The 11,714-nt window shown below is 51.3% G+C and overlaps 5 protein-coding genes across 5 annotated transcripts; 2 read left to right on the top strand and 3 right to left on the bottom strand.

Annotated features, from left to right (window-relative positions):
• The first annotated feature begins 25 nt into the window (after positions 1–25).
• On the top strand, positions 26–1,746 carry BDV37DRAFT_256236 (uncharacterized protein). The gene is made up of 4 exons (XM_032082814.1): positions 26–192; positions 474–855; positions 940–1,326; positions 1,383–1,746. Exons 2-4 carry the CDS (start codon positions 522–524, stop codon positions 1,739–1,741), a joined length of 1,080 nt encoding a protein of 359 aa, XP_031938310.1. The 5' UTR covers positions 26–192; positions 474–521; the 3' UTR covers positions 1,742–1,746.
• Positions 1,747–1,855: 109 nt separating this feature from the next.
• On the bottom strand, positions 1,856–2,543 carry BDV37DRAFT_256234 (uncharacterized protein). The gene has a single exon (XM_032082813.1). It carries the CDS (start codon positions 2,499–2,501, stop codon positions 2,163–2,165), a length of 339 nt encoding a protein of 112 aa, XP_031938309.1. The 5' UTR covers positions 2,502–2,543; the 3' UTR covers positions 1,856–2,162.
• A 1,767-nt stretch (positions 2,544–4,310) lies between these two features.
• BDV37DRAFT_193492 (uncharacterized protein) lies at positions 4,311–5,958 on the top strand. The gene has a single exon (XM_032079711.1). It carries the CDS (start codon positions 4,469–4,471, stop codon positions 5,882–5,884), a length of 1,416 nt encoding a protein of 471 aa, XP_031938308.1. The 5' UTR covers positions 4,311–4,468; the 3' UTR covers positions 5,885–5,958.
• A 73-nt stretch (positions 5,959–6,031) lies between these two features.
• BDV37DRAFT_286089 (uncharacterized protein) lies at positions 6,032–7,825 on the bottom strand (the record flags this gene model as incomplete). Its single annotated transcript, XM_032087854.1, has 5 exons — positions 6,032–6,806; positions 6,860–6,949; positions 7,007–7,132; positions 7,175–7,290; positions 7,349–7,825. 5 exons carry the CDS (start codon positions 7,823–7,825, stop codon positions 6,032–6,034), a joined length of 1,584 nt encoding a protein of 527 aa, XP_031938307.1.
• Positions 7,826–9,844: 2,019 nt separating this feature from the next.
• Positions 9,845–11,364, bottom strand: BDV37DRAFT_296547 (MCT family MFS transporter; the record flags this gene model as incomplete). The annotated part of the gene is made up of 4 exons (XM_032090140.1): positions 9,845–10,700; positions 10,751–10,925; positions 10,988–11,094; positions 11,160–11,364. 4 exons carry the CDS (start codon positions 11,362–11,364, stop codon positions 9,859–9,861), a joined length of 1,329 nt encoding a protein of 442 aa, XP_031938306.1. The 3' UTR covers positions 9,845–9,858.
• Between the last annotated feature and the right edge of the window lie 350 nt (positions 11,365–11,714).

Here is an 11,714-nt window from a genome sequence, read left to right as displayed (position 1 = left end):
GCTCCGATAGGCCATCGAAGGCCTTCTTCGACCTGCGGCATTTCTAGGAGGAAAAGATATACGAACACACCCACCGGCCCTGTAACAGTAGTCTGATACTTAGAGTATTGGCTACGGGGCTAGCGGCCTCTGGGAATCCAATGTTTGGGTCAGTGGGACACGTTATGTAATAGAAGCGAACAGTGATAACAAGTAAGCAAGCTTATTTCCATTTTGTTTGATTTAAGCAAATAGTTCACACCTCCCAGGCGATGCGATTCCCGTTCAGGTCTATGCATGCCTCACGGATGACACGCAATGAGGCCCTGTGACGGTGCCTCAGTATCTCATGGCTGTTGACCTCGCTGTGTCCGTCCCGACGGTGGTTGGGAGTCTACTATCTGCTCTTGCGTCGGCTTTTGTTCTCGTCATCTTCGCCATCTCACCAAAAAACCATTTCCGCCATTGGCTAATTCTAAATCTGACAATCGCAGGTACAGTATACCACATCTCACGATGGTCCGACTCATGAGTGGGCTAACATGAGCATGTCCTACCAAACAGATTTCATTAATGCCACAAATAATACCGTTTCAGGATTCTTAGTCCTCAGTGGGCACCATGACCTCAGCCCTGGCCCTGGCTGCCAGTTGAATGGTTGGATTGGCCAATTCTCCGTCCAAGTTCGTTTCACCAGCGTCCTCGATAATAGGCCTCCCTTCTCATCATGTATTGCGCAGGCGATTGATTTTTCGATTCTGGCCATAGCCATGGTCGCATTGTGGATTGTGCAACGGCCAACCATAGTATCAACTTTAAGCTGGAGGGCCAAGGTGATATTGTGCATCTCAATCTGGATTACCCCCCTAATAACCAGTGAGTGCTCAGTCCTTGCCCCAGTTCTGCATCCGTACTCCTTCCGGTTCGCTGGTTTCGGCCCACATTACTCACTCATGGCAGGTACTACGGCAGTGGGCCTGGGGATTGTTGGACCCGTGAGCGGCAACTGGTGTTGGATCGAGTCACAATATCTGGGCTTACGGTACGCCCTTGGTCATGCCTGGCGAATCGCGATTGTTTTCATTACAGCCATAACGTATATTGTGGTCTTCGTTGTGGTGAAGCGCCGCTACGAGCATCTGAGCCTATTCCCGAACGGTGATACAACATCTGGCCGCGATAAATCCAGGTCCACAGAAGGGGATCCCGTCGATCTGTCGTCCATAAGGTTGGATACGACAATCACTGTCCAGAGTATCGACGTGTTCAATAATCCAGCCAGCACCGGTGGGGTAAGCGAGTCTCCGTCACAGGATCAGCTCTCCTCGCAGGCCCCTTTCTCCGCAGGTAAGCCGACGGAATCTCTTTCATATTGTAATGCTAACGTGGAGCTCTCGTGAAAGGTCACCCGAGTAAATACGACACGACTGCCAATGAGCGCCGCCTGAGGTATGCTGACACCCCAGGAAGGGGAGGGGATTCTACGGAACAGCGAGATAAGAAAATCCGATATGCCGAAGTTCGCCGTGTTATGTTGCTGAATGGCTACCCGGCCTTTTATGTACTGCTGTGGATCCCCGGGTTGCTCAATCGGTTGCTCGAGTCCCTTGGTCATAAGGTGAGGTGGCTGCAGATCCTGCAGGCATCTACGCAATTCATCGGCCTTGCCAATGCTTTCACTTATTCATACAATGAAGGTTTTCGTCGGCAAATCCGCTCGTTGATCACAAGACGGAGACGATCGTACCATGAGCAGCTGTAATGCCAATGATCATAGGAGGCAGAGAGAAATTGACGCAGTACATTAATACCACTTCATGCATAAAAGATAATGGAAGTATGCCCCATGACGAGATACATGCCGGGTTTACTCGGTCTTGACAATGTAAGAGACTCTTAACATGCGTTAACCTTAATCTGTACGTCTGTCTTGTTTGAATGCGCTGTTCGATCCTCCCAGCACGTCAATCCTTGCTGAGCTCCGCTTTGACATGCATATCAGCGTGGCATCCGCCACACATCTCAAGGCCGCGCTCGATGAGCTGGTCTAGTTGGCAATTATCCGAATAGAGTGCCAGTAGCTCGAACACCTTCATTGCTTCCCATTGTTTGAGTATTAACTTAGCTCTACCCAGCTCGAGGTTTGCATTGTTAGTATAGGGTTATCCAAGTCTATACGTACGTCAACGGATGGCACCACATTGGGATAGTAGGGCAGACAGTGACATCATGCATATTGTAATTTGATTGTAGTTCATGACAAATGGGTACGCAGCGTCAGGATATCGGGCTGCATGCGGACCGGGGAGATGGACACGCCTAATGGCGTTTCGTTTCCCAAAGGGGCCAGAGGTTCGGATTCCTGCAAGTGATATGCCAATGTTATCGAGAAAACTTGATTCAGGGTGTTCCAGGGCGGGGCCGTTCGCGTAGGCAGCGAGGGTGTTATCCGGACTCCGGGATGGACTCGGTGTTGATGTCGAACGGAAAGGCACACCCGCAGCTGTTGGTGCCTCAGGCATGAGCCGGACAAAGCTGGACCGATCCACAGACCCTAAAATCGCATTTCAGATGATCGACCCACACACACAAAAACACAAAAAACACACACAATCCACACTGGAATTATGTCATCGAAAATCTGAACTGGTTCTGGCTCGCTTATTTAGGAATGCGGGATCTGACCCCGGTTAAAGTGACTGCCTCTTCGGGGCAAAGAGCAGCCACCCACCCTGTGCAGCATGCGTCGTCTTGACCAGTCAGGCCCTCTTGGCGCGAGAGGCGTCGTTGACTGCCGAACCCTGAAAGGATAATCTGGAGGGATTCAGTAGTACTGAAGATGCAGAAGGCAATGTTGCACATCACGTACATTCTTGTCATGATGATGCCACTGACAAAGCCGCTAAGACCATATCCCCGTTTGTTCTTACTGTGTGCTGCAAGCATCCTAATTCCGGACGTGCGAGATGAACCTGGGCTCGGCTACGTGGGATTATTGTTTTTATTTTTAGATGCTGACTGGCTCTTCCTGGGTGAGCCAGGCAGGGGTCCGTCAGCCCCGAAGGCATAAAGAGCGTTGGAGAGCGTTGGAGAGCGTTGGACGGGGCTGGCCGCTAGGCTGAGCTTACGTTATCGAAATGCTGGCGGACAAGGAGAGTAATTCATTCAGTATTTCCATGGGAGTGGAATCCTAGACCACCCGATCATGCCATTTCGATGGTGCCGGGCTACGAAGCGATGTGTTGCGCATCCTTGAATAGTGTCAAATTTGGTGTCGGAATAAACTTTTGCCTCAGCCCGTTGCCTCGGCTGCCTCGTCCGTCAGCTCGTGCCTGTCAACGCCAGACTTCCGGGGGTTAATGAGAGGCAGAATCCATGTGGCTCACCAGTCATGACTCGGTGGCCTGTAATGCTTAAATTTATACACACAGCCTCATTATTCAGCTGACAGCGTGCTTGACGTCTGCCCCGGGTATTGGTTCGAGAAGGGGCCAAATCAACACACACCGCCCCTGAAATATATTTTTATAGACGTGCGCTAAGTCAACACCAGCAATTGACTTCAGCGGTCCGAGTCCCAACTAGAGGTTCATGGATGTGAAGCCAGCAAACGAACGAAATTAATACAATTGGTTAGTGAGGGGCCCAACCGTTCTTATTGGCACGGGTCGAACCCTAGCAAAGCCTTCTAGATGCCAAGCCGATGCCTTATCAGCGAATGGACTAGTAGCATGTCGATCCCCACGCTTCGACGCTGCTGGTGGTCGATGGAGAGTTCAGACAGGTAGAACCCCCCGGGTGCACGGTGATCATCGTGAATCCGGCGGTAAGAAGGAATCTCCTCTTTCTTCCTCCCCGGACAGAGGGTATGGTGGTCCAACCTTGATAGTGGAGATGGGAAACGCAATTTGCGTTGAGCTGCAAATTTAATTAAGCTGCACCGGAACCCCAACGGCCAGAGCGGTACTGGGGACAGACGGGTCCTAGTCCATGGCTAGCTGGTTGCATTGCATACGCATGAGTCGTCCTCCCATGCCATTCGTCCAGGTCAGATTCAATGGCGAGCCCCCGGTTCGACTGCCTGCGTGGCCTCTTTGTTTCCCTATAGTTGCCCCTGCCAGTCCACTTAATGGCTCGCTCTTCGACCTCAGCCATGCGACTGGCACCTGCCATCTGCGCAGCTAGTACAATTGCTAGTTCAGTGACCCACAACCGTTAACCTGCTAACGGCATCTTACGAGTATCAGAGAGTGAGGGGTAGTTTTGCTGACAACCATGCTGGTCCTCGCCCGTAAGACTCCGTTGGTTGGTAGCACTGATCTTATTTAAGCTGTTATCATTCTCATGTTTGCTTTTTTTACTTTTTCTCTTTTTGCCCGTGGGATTTCTCTGTGTACATATGTGTCCTATTTTGTATATATCTGGGTTTTCACCTGCCCGTGGCCCTCAATTGCAACACCACACATAGGCTGCCTCATCCTGGAACGCAATGGCGCCCACGCATTCCAGTAAGCCGAGTGTTGCGACGTCGGTCGATACATATCTCAGTCATGACACCACCGGCGATTGGAAACGGTATTCTGCCAATGTGGACCTGGAGGCCCAGCAGCCTCCCCGGAAGTGCTTTGCTTCACTACGGTATCTGCTTCTCACCATCTACCGCCGTTTGTTTACACTCATCTACTGCGGCAATGCGGTCGCATTCGTGATTGTGATGGTACAAAGCCGAGAGAAGCTGCTCGCATTCGTCAACGCAGCCGCCGTGAATTTACTTATATGCGGTTTGGCGCGACACCCCATGGTGGTCAATGTCATCTTCGTGAGCATATGCCGCATCCCACAGTCGACCCCTCTCATGCTGCGCAAGATGGCCGCGAAAGCGTACCATTACGGCGGTGTACACAATGGATGCGGCGTGGCATCGTTCTTGTGGTATGTAGGCCTCGTGGCTTTGATCTCGCGAGAATATTGGATGTTTCCAGGGTCGGGGACTGTTTCTCTGCCGGTGGTGGTGCTCGCTTATGTGTTGCTCGCGGATCTGGTGGCGATCATCGTCGTTGCGCATCCCACCTTCCGGACGAAAATGCATGACTATTTCGAGCTGACGCATCGATTCGGTGCATGGCTGGCGGTCGCACTGTTCCTGACTCTTCTGGTGGTCTTCTCCGACCAGGCGCGTCACGCAGAAAACGTGAGCCTGGGACGATACCTGATCAAGCTCCCTGCGTTCTGGATTGTTCTCGTTATCGTCGCCACAATTGTCCACCCCTGGCTGTTGCTGCGTCGAGTGAAAGTCTGGCCCGAATATCTTTCACCCCATGCGGCCCGACTCCACCTGGATCATACATCCACGGCATTTGGGAAAGTCATCGCGCTCTCCAAGCATCCATTGCGGACGTGGCATAGCTTTGCAACCTTCCCTGATCCCGATGGCAAAAGCTTTTCATGCATCGTCTCGAAGGCAGGTGACTGGACCACTCGATGCATTGATCAGCAACCAACCTACCTATGGAAACGTGGCACACTGATGTATGGCTTTATCCATGTGATGCGGGTTTTCCGTAGGGTCGTCATTGTCACCACAGGGTCCGGCATAGGGCCATGTCTCTCCTGGCTGAGTGAGAAGGATCGCCCGCCGCTGCGAGTCCTCTGGCAGACACGAAACCCGAGCCGGACATATGGCAAAGACGTCCTCAACCTCGTGCGCCAGCTGGACCCGAACCCACTGATCATCGACACGAATAGCAGCGGGCGACTGGACATGGTCCCAATGGCGCGAGAACTCGTCCGGGAATTCGATGCGGAGGCTGTCTGCGTCATTAGCAACCCGGTGCTCACAAAGAAGGTCGTTTTCGAACTCGAGGCCAGTGGGGTGCCCGCCTTTGGGCCCATCTTTGACTCGTGAATGTCAAGCTGGCCGCGGGAGGGTAAACCCATGTAATCCCTACTTTGTATCTACTTCCACTGTTCCAATAAGACTTCATTTGTACCTAATTGTAAATTAACATAAGCCCCCAAACCAGAACCATTGTCGGACCTCCCGTATCTTTACTCAAAGCTTGATGGACAAGTCGTCGCTCGAAGAATCAATAAATTTGGGCCAGGTATTAGTAAACACCAGAGTGAGGATGGACTTCTGGGCTTCGTCAAAGGAAGAGATCCCGAAGTTCACAGGGACAGCGACCGAGTCGGGGACACGGGACTTGATGTGCATGATGCTTTGGCTCACGTAGGGGTTCTCGTCCAGACATAGAGCACGGGTGTCTTCTTCCATGTGTGTTGCGGTGCCCCTTGACACACGCCGACCGGAACATTGCACTGCGTCGCCAAACATTGCCGTCAGATCTGAGTAGATGCGCGATTCAACGTTGATCGGGAATTCCGCCGTTTTCAGATTGACGCAGGCGCTATAGATCTCGACCGCAATCTTGAAGAAGTGAAGCCGGTGATATTGAGGATCTCGGGTCCAATCGTATTCGGGATTTGACGCATTGATTCTGGCCCAGCTGGCCTTCCAGTCGCGCACGTAATTCAAGAAGATGATGTTCTCGCCGCTGAACTCCTTGGCTGCGGCGAAATGGAGCAGCGCGTGGGAGTCATCTGCTAGACACTTCTCCAATGCCTTGATAGAGTAGAGCTCATTCATGCGACTGGACCCAGCCTGCGAACGCGATGTGCCCGAATCAGATTCGCTGTCGTTAACCTTCTTCTCGTTCCAGGCCTCGATTGCGCCTAGGATGCGATCTCGCTGCTTTCTAGAGACGACAAGTTCATAAAATGGGAAAAAGACTGTCACGCCTTCCATTGCGACAATACCCGGAGTAAACCTGCGCCTGTTATTAATCTGTACTGAGTGTCTCGGATAATGGGATTTCTTTACCAGAGAGCTGGTACCCAGTGCCTATTGATGGTAGTCCAGGGCTCGGAGGTTGAATTGAGTGCTATGAACCACAAAGGTGAACCCGGTAACCTGCGGCGAGGTCAGCAGGAAGAATTGAGAAGGACATCACGGTGGTTAGACACTCACGCGGCGATCACGCAGAGAGTGATTTGAAGCCTCCAGTGATGTATGTCACGGATCTTGCGAATCTTCCAGAGAATGCAGGGCGCAAATATCCACGACCAAAACAATTGCCACAGAATCGAAGGAATCCTAGATACTAGTCAGAAGAAGCCGACCGTGGTATCATCAGACAGTGAATCTTGCCATTCAGGACCTCGCCGACACTCTGCGAGACTGCCACGTTCGGAGAAACTGCCGAAGCCATGGAACTTTCGAGAGGCAAGGTAGACAGAGAGTGAGAGACACAGCTGAATTCGAGATGGTTAAATAAGTCTGGACGGAAACGAACGCGCCAGGTTGACTCACTTGTACCGCCATTCCCACGGCAATGGCCACTTCCGTTCGGTGAACCAAGTTCATTTCTTTCCATTGGCGCCAGTATTGGCTAGGGCATTTCGAGCCAGGACCACGACTAGACTTCTGCGGTTGGTGTGCGGTATGGAGCATCTTCTCCTGAATGCCGGAGACGCTCAGGAGCTGCATGCTATTCGCTTGGAAAAGAGCGATTCCCAGCGGCAGGTAGATGCTCATGATCCAGTACTCTACCCCGCAGGGGTATGCACCGGCCATCGTGTATGCCAGCATGCAGAGAATCCAGTAGATATGAAGACATAACACGGCGCTCAGGGCGAGAGGCAGGTTCCGAATGCGAATGCATTGCTCATGGCGATTGATGACCAGGAAGACAGAGCCGACAAGCAGTGCGACCGTCCACACGATGGCCACCGAGACGTAGAATTTGCCTAAACTATCGAAAATGCCGTCCGGGTAGGTGGAAGCCATGCTTGATGGTCACGAAGATCGAGACACGCCATCCAGAAGAAACCAATCGCTCGGGACTCGGGCCATCAAAATAGATTTCTCGGTAGGTCAGAGGAATGTTATGTAGAGAAGATTGTGCTGTGTTTCTGCTCTCTCAAGCCACGGGATCGGCAGTGAAGATCACTGGCTTCCTGTGATCCTCCGGGGTAAGGTTCACTAGTGTTTCCTCTGGCCGAAATAACCCCTGAGCCACTTCCACCGGTCGACAGAAATGCCATATACACCCTAGTCCAATTGGTGCAATTGACGGCCCTGACGTTTGGAGGGGTATCAACAGCATTGATTCGGCAGTGCCCAGTGCCACCGTCGCCATGATAATTACGTACAGACTACGGAAGCCATTAGGTGTATTTCCGGGAGAAGGAAGATATGCGGAAGGCATTCCTCCACTCGTATGACCCGTCGACTCTAGATCCACGCACGGATCGCCCATTCACCAGGGGGAAGAGCGAAAGAGAGTGGATTGAGTCTTCAATGAGCGTCGTGTTGGCTTGTGGTGGAGTCCATTTTAACGTCGGGCCGTACCAGTCCGGCGCCCCAACCCAATCGGAAGCGCAGACTCGGGGGTCAGCTGTCAGACCTAAGCCCTAGTTGCAGATGAAGTGCATTAGAAAGGTTACATGCCCAGAATATCTTCTGATACTTCACAACACGCGGTGGGCCTCCCCTCGTACTTTTGGTTGCCTCGTCGGCTCTGTCCAGGAAGTGCTATGGAATACTATTGGCTCCGGAGCTCGTTTCGTCATCTTGAAGGAATGATTGTCATGAATATCCTCTTCTTCACCACCAATTTCTATTTTACTGTCTGCACGCAAGGACGTAGGATCCATGCACAGAATACCAATGGAAGAGAATATGGAAGCATCCATCGGGAGTAAATGTTGCTGGACGGTGTCGATTTGTGACTATTTCTTCTTGTGCAGCCTGACGCATCAGAGGCGTTCGCCTATCTCGGTAAGCGCCAGGAAGAGAACCCTTGCCTGACGTGTTCCAAGTTCCAACTAGCGTTCCAACTGTCCTTAATTTCTTAATCTTACAAATCAGTACCAGGATTATTAGTCCAGTCTTTTGCCAAAGTATGGGACCCAAGTAGCTTACCCGTTGGCACATGTTTGTTCAAATGCAGAGATTCTTCGTTCCAGGAAGTCAGTTTTGTGGAAACGTTTGACCCCTACGCCACGCGAGCAAGGGGCCCCCCATGACGAACACAATTTACCGGACGGCACTCATGATGAGATTTGGCTTCTGAAGCTAGGGTTAGATCTATTCCGTATAGGTTTCATGGTCGCGATTCACAGTCATTGCTTGGACCGCGTTACTCCGTAATTCCCGCAAGCTTCAAGCTGATCAGCAAGGGCTTGAAACTATCCGTTTGGCAGGTTGTGCCTGACGAACTGTGCATTCCACCCCTTTTCTATCAGTCAATGAATGTTTGTGATATCTCCAAAGTTAGTGCCGGTTGGACCGGCAATTTTACTTCGTATATGGACTCTTTTCGCGAGGTACGCCATGCGTGTAGGCTGCAGCATGGGGTTCTGATCGCAAAGGCTCTGCACGCGTTGCACTATGCTCTTCCCATATCGCGGCAAGATGTTTGTGGATGATGATTATTGAATAGTAGTGTGATACATTCAGTGGCTTCAATATTCAAGAGACCCAATAACCCCACGCCGCCGATATGATACGTTGAATTCATCCATCCCTGTCCTCGTATGCCATCGGAAAAGCCAAGAAAGAACTATGTGTCCATGCATATCTCGATGTAGTGATCGTATTTCAGGCGAACATGGAATTCTGGCATGGCGTTTGGGCCATTAATTTGTCTATCAACGCTAACGCCAACAATAGCAAAGACCGAACAGGGGCAATTCTTGGGTACGTAAAACAGCTCTGGAGCTCTTGTGCGAAGCTTTTGGACCGGGAAATTCACGCCAGGATACAGTTTAAGCTAGAGGGTTCGTGGAAATTATAACCGCCTCGCAGTTGGCGCCGATCTAATATTTCACCATCAATTTCAGACCTGTCCCAACCAACCGCGCGCTAACGATGAATACTGTTCCTGCTAAGAGCATCACACCCGAGAAGATCTTCATATGAGTATAGTCCCCGCCGGCATTTTGCAGAATTGCTCCTGCAATCGGACTGGTCGTCAACCCACCCACAGACGCAAAGAGGAAGAGCAGACCAGTGCGATAGCCAACCTCTTTCAACGGTGAGATCTGAGCGATCAGTGCGGGCGAAAGACTGACATATGCTCCAGACGCAAAGCCAAAGAGAATCGCAAACACGATGATAGGTGCACTAGAGGTCGCCGGAATCCAAAGAGCGAGTACGAGCACGCCAGCAACGATACACATGATGATGAAGATATTGTATCTACCGTACCGATCGGACATAAATCCCGCTCCGAGACGACCAAAGAGGCTGGCCGCGTTCAACATTGGAACTAAGTATGACGCTAGATCTGCGCTCATACCGCTTGCGACTGCCTGGACGATCACATAGTTGATCGGGATAAAGACGCCGTAGGTAAGAAGCATGTATCCGAGGAGGGTAATGATGAACACCGGCTCTTTGAATGGTTGAACCAACTGCACACCGGAGGGCTTTGGGCCTTGCTGTGGTGTACTCCGTGCCTTCACAGTGACAATGGCGATGCCAAGTAGGAATAGGATCATGAACGCGGAAATTCGCATGCTCCAGCCAAATCCAACTTTCGCTATGAGGCGGTCGACCATGATAGGGAAGATCACCCCGCCGACGCTGGAGCCCGTCGATAGAGTAGCAAAAGCGATGCCGCGTTTGCGATTAAACCAGGCGCTGACGGCGCTGAGGGCTACGTTGGTTAGCTTCGACAGCGATCCGGGTGAAGGAAAAACATATTACCAGGTTGAAATATAGCGGCTGCCCCGATGGCGCTGCAGATGCCTTGGGAGAGCAAGATTTGGTAGTATTCTTTTGAGATTGACGCCATCATCAGCCCGAAGACATGAAAAAACGTCCCTCCGATAATCAGGTATCGAGCACCAAATGTGTCGTACAGCTTCCCAACAATGGGGCCCTTTGTGGCTTGTAAATATCAAATCCAAATAAACTACCGGTGTCCACAACGTGCCAACATACCATAGCAAACATAAAGAAGATTTGCAACGATGGGATCCAGGAGATAGTGCTGGAAGAGAACTGCTTCAGGAGGTGAGATTCATAATAGCTCTGAAATATTCCGACACCTGGTATTTCATACGGTGAGTCTGGTTGTCTTCCAAGATTCTCACGATTATGGATACACACTCACTGTTGACCCATCCAAAACTACAGAAAGACGTGCACCACGCGCCTACCACGACCAACCACGCGGTCAATCCCCCATCAGGAGGCGTATCGGACTGGTCTACCGGAGACAGAGATTTCTCCCTATCCATTGATGTTGATACGCCCCCTTCATCACTCCGTAGTGAAACGTTATCACGTTCGTGCGAGCTGGTACGGCTTGGATGCATGTTGGTTCAACGGCCTGTGCTCACCAGACAAATGGATAATACGCTCGTTCAAGGTCCTCTGGTCATACCCGCAAATATATAGGGATGCCCGTTTCTTGCTGCATTGCTTATCGTCGTCATGGTAAATGAAATCATCTCGGCTTCGGACTCCTTGGCGTTCAGCTCGGCTCGGCGCTAGAGGGCCATGGGGCCGACGATTCAAGAGTAGAGGTGATGATTATCAATAGAAATTGTCTCCGGCTGGCCCACAGTGCATAAGGGGCAATGGGGCCTACTGCCTGCGTCACAGACGAGTCATCATATGTGTGTAACTACAGCACAGGTTGCAACAGTGCTATTGGAAGTCACGT

The sequence above is a fragment of the Aspergillus pseudonomiae genome, assembly GCF_009193645.1.
Source record: "Aspergillus pseudonomiae strain CBS 119388 unplaced genomic scaffold BDV37scaffold_70, whole genome shotgun sequence".
NCBI lineage: Eukaryota > Fungi > Ascomycota > Eurotiomycetes > Eurotiales > Aspergillaceae > Aspergillus > Aspergillus pseudonomiae.
Note: the sequence above shows the minus strand (reverse complement) of the source record. Positions and strands in the feature narration are given on the sequence as shown.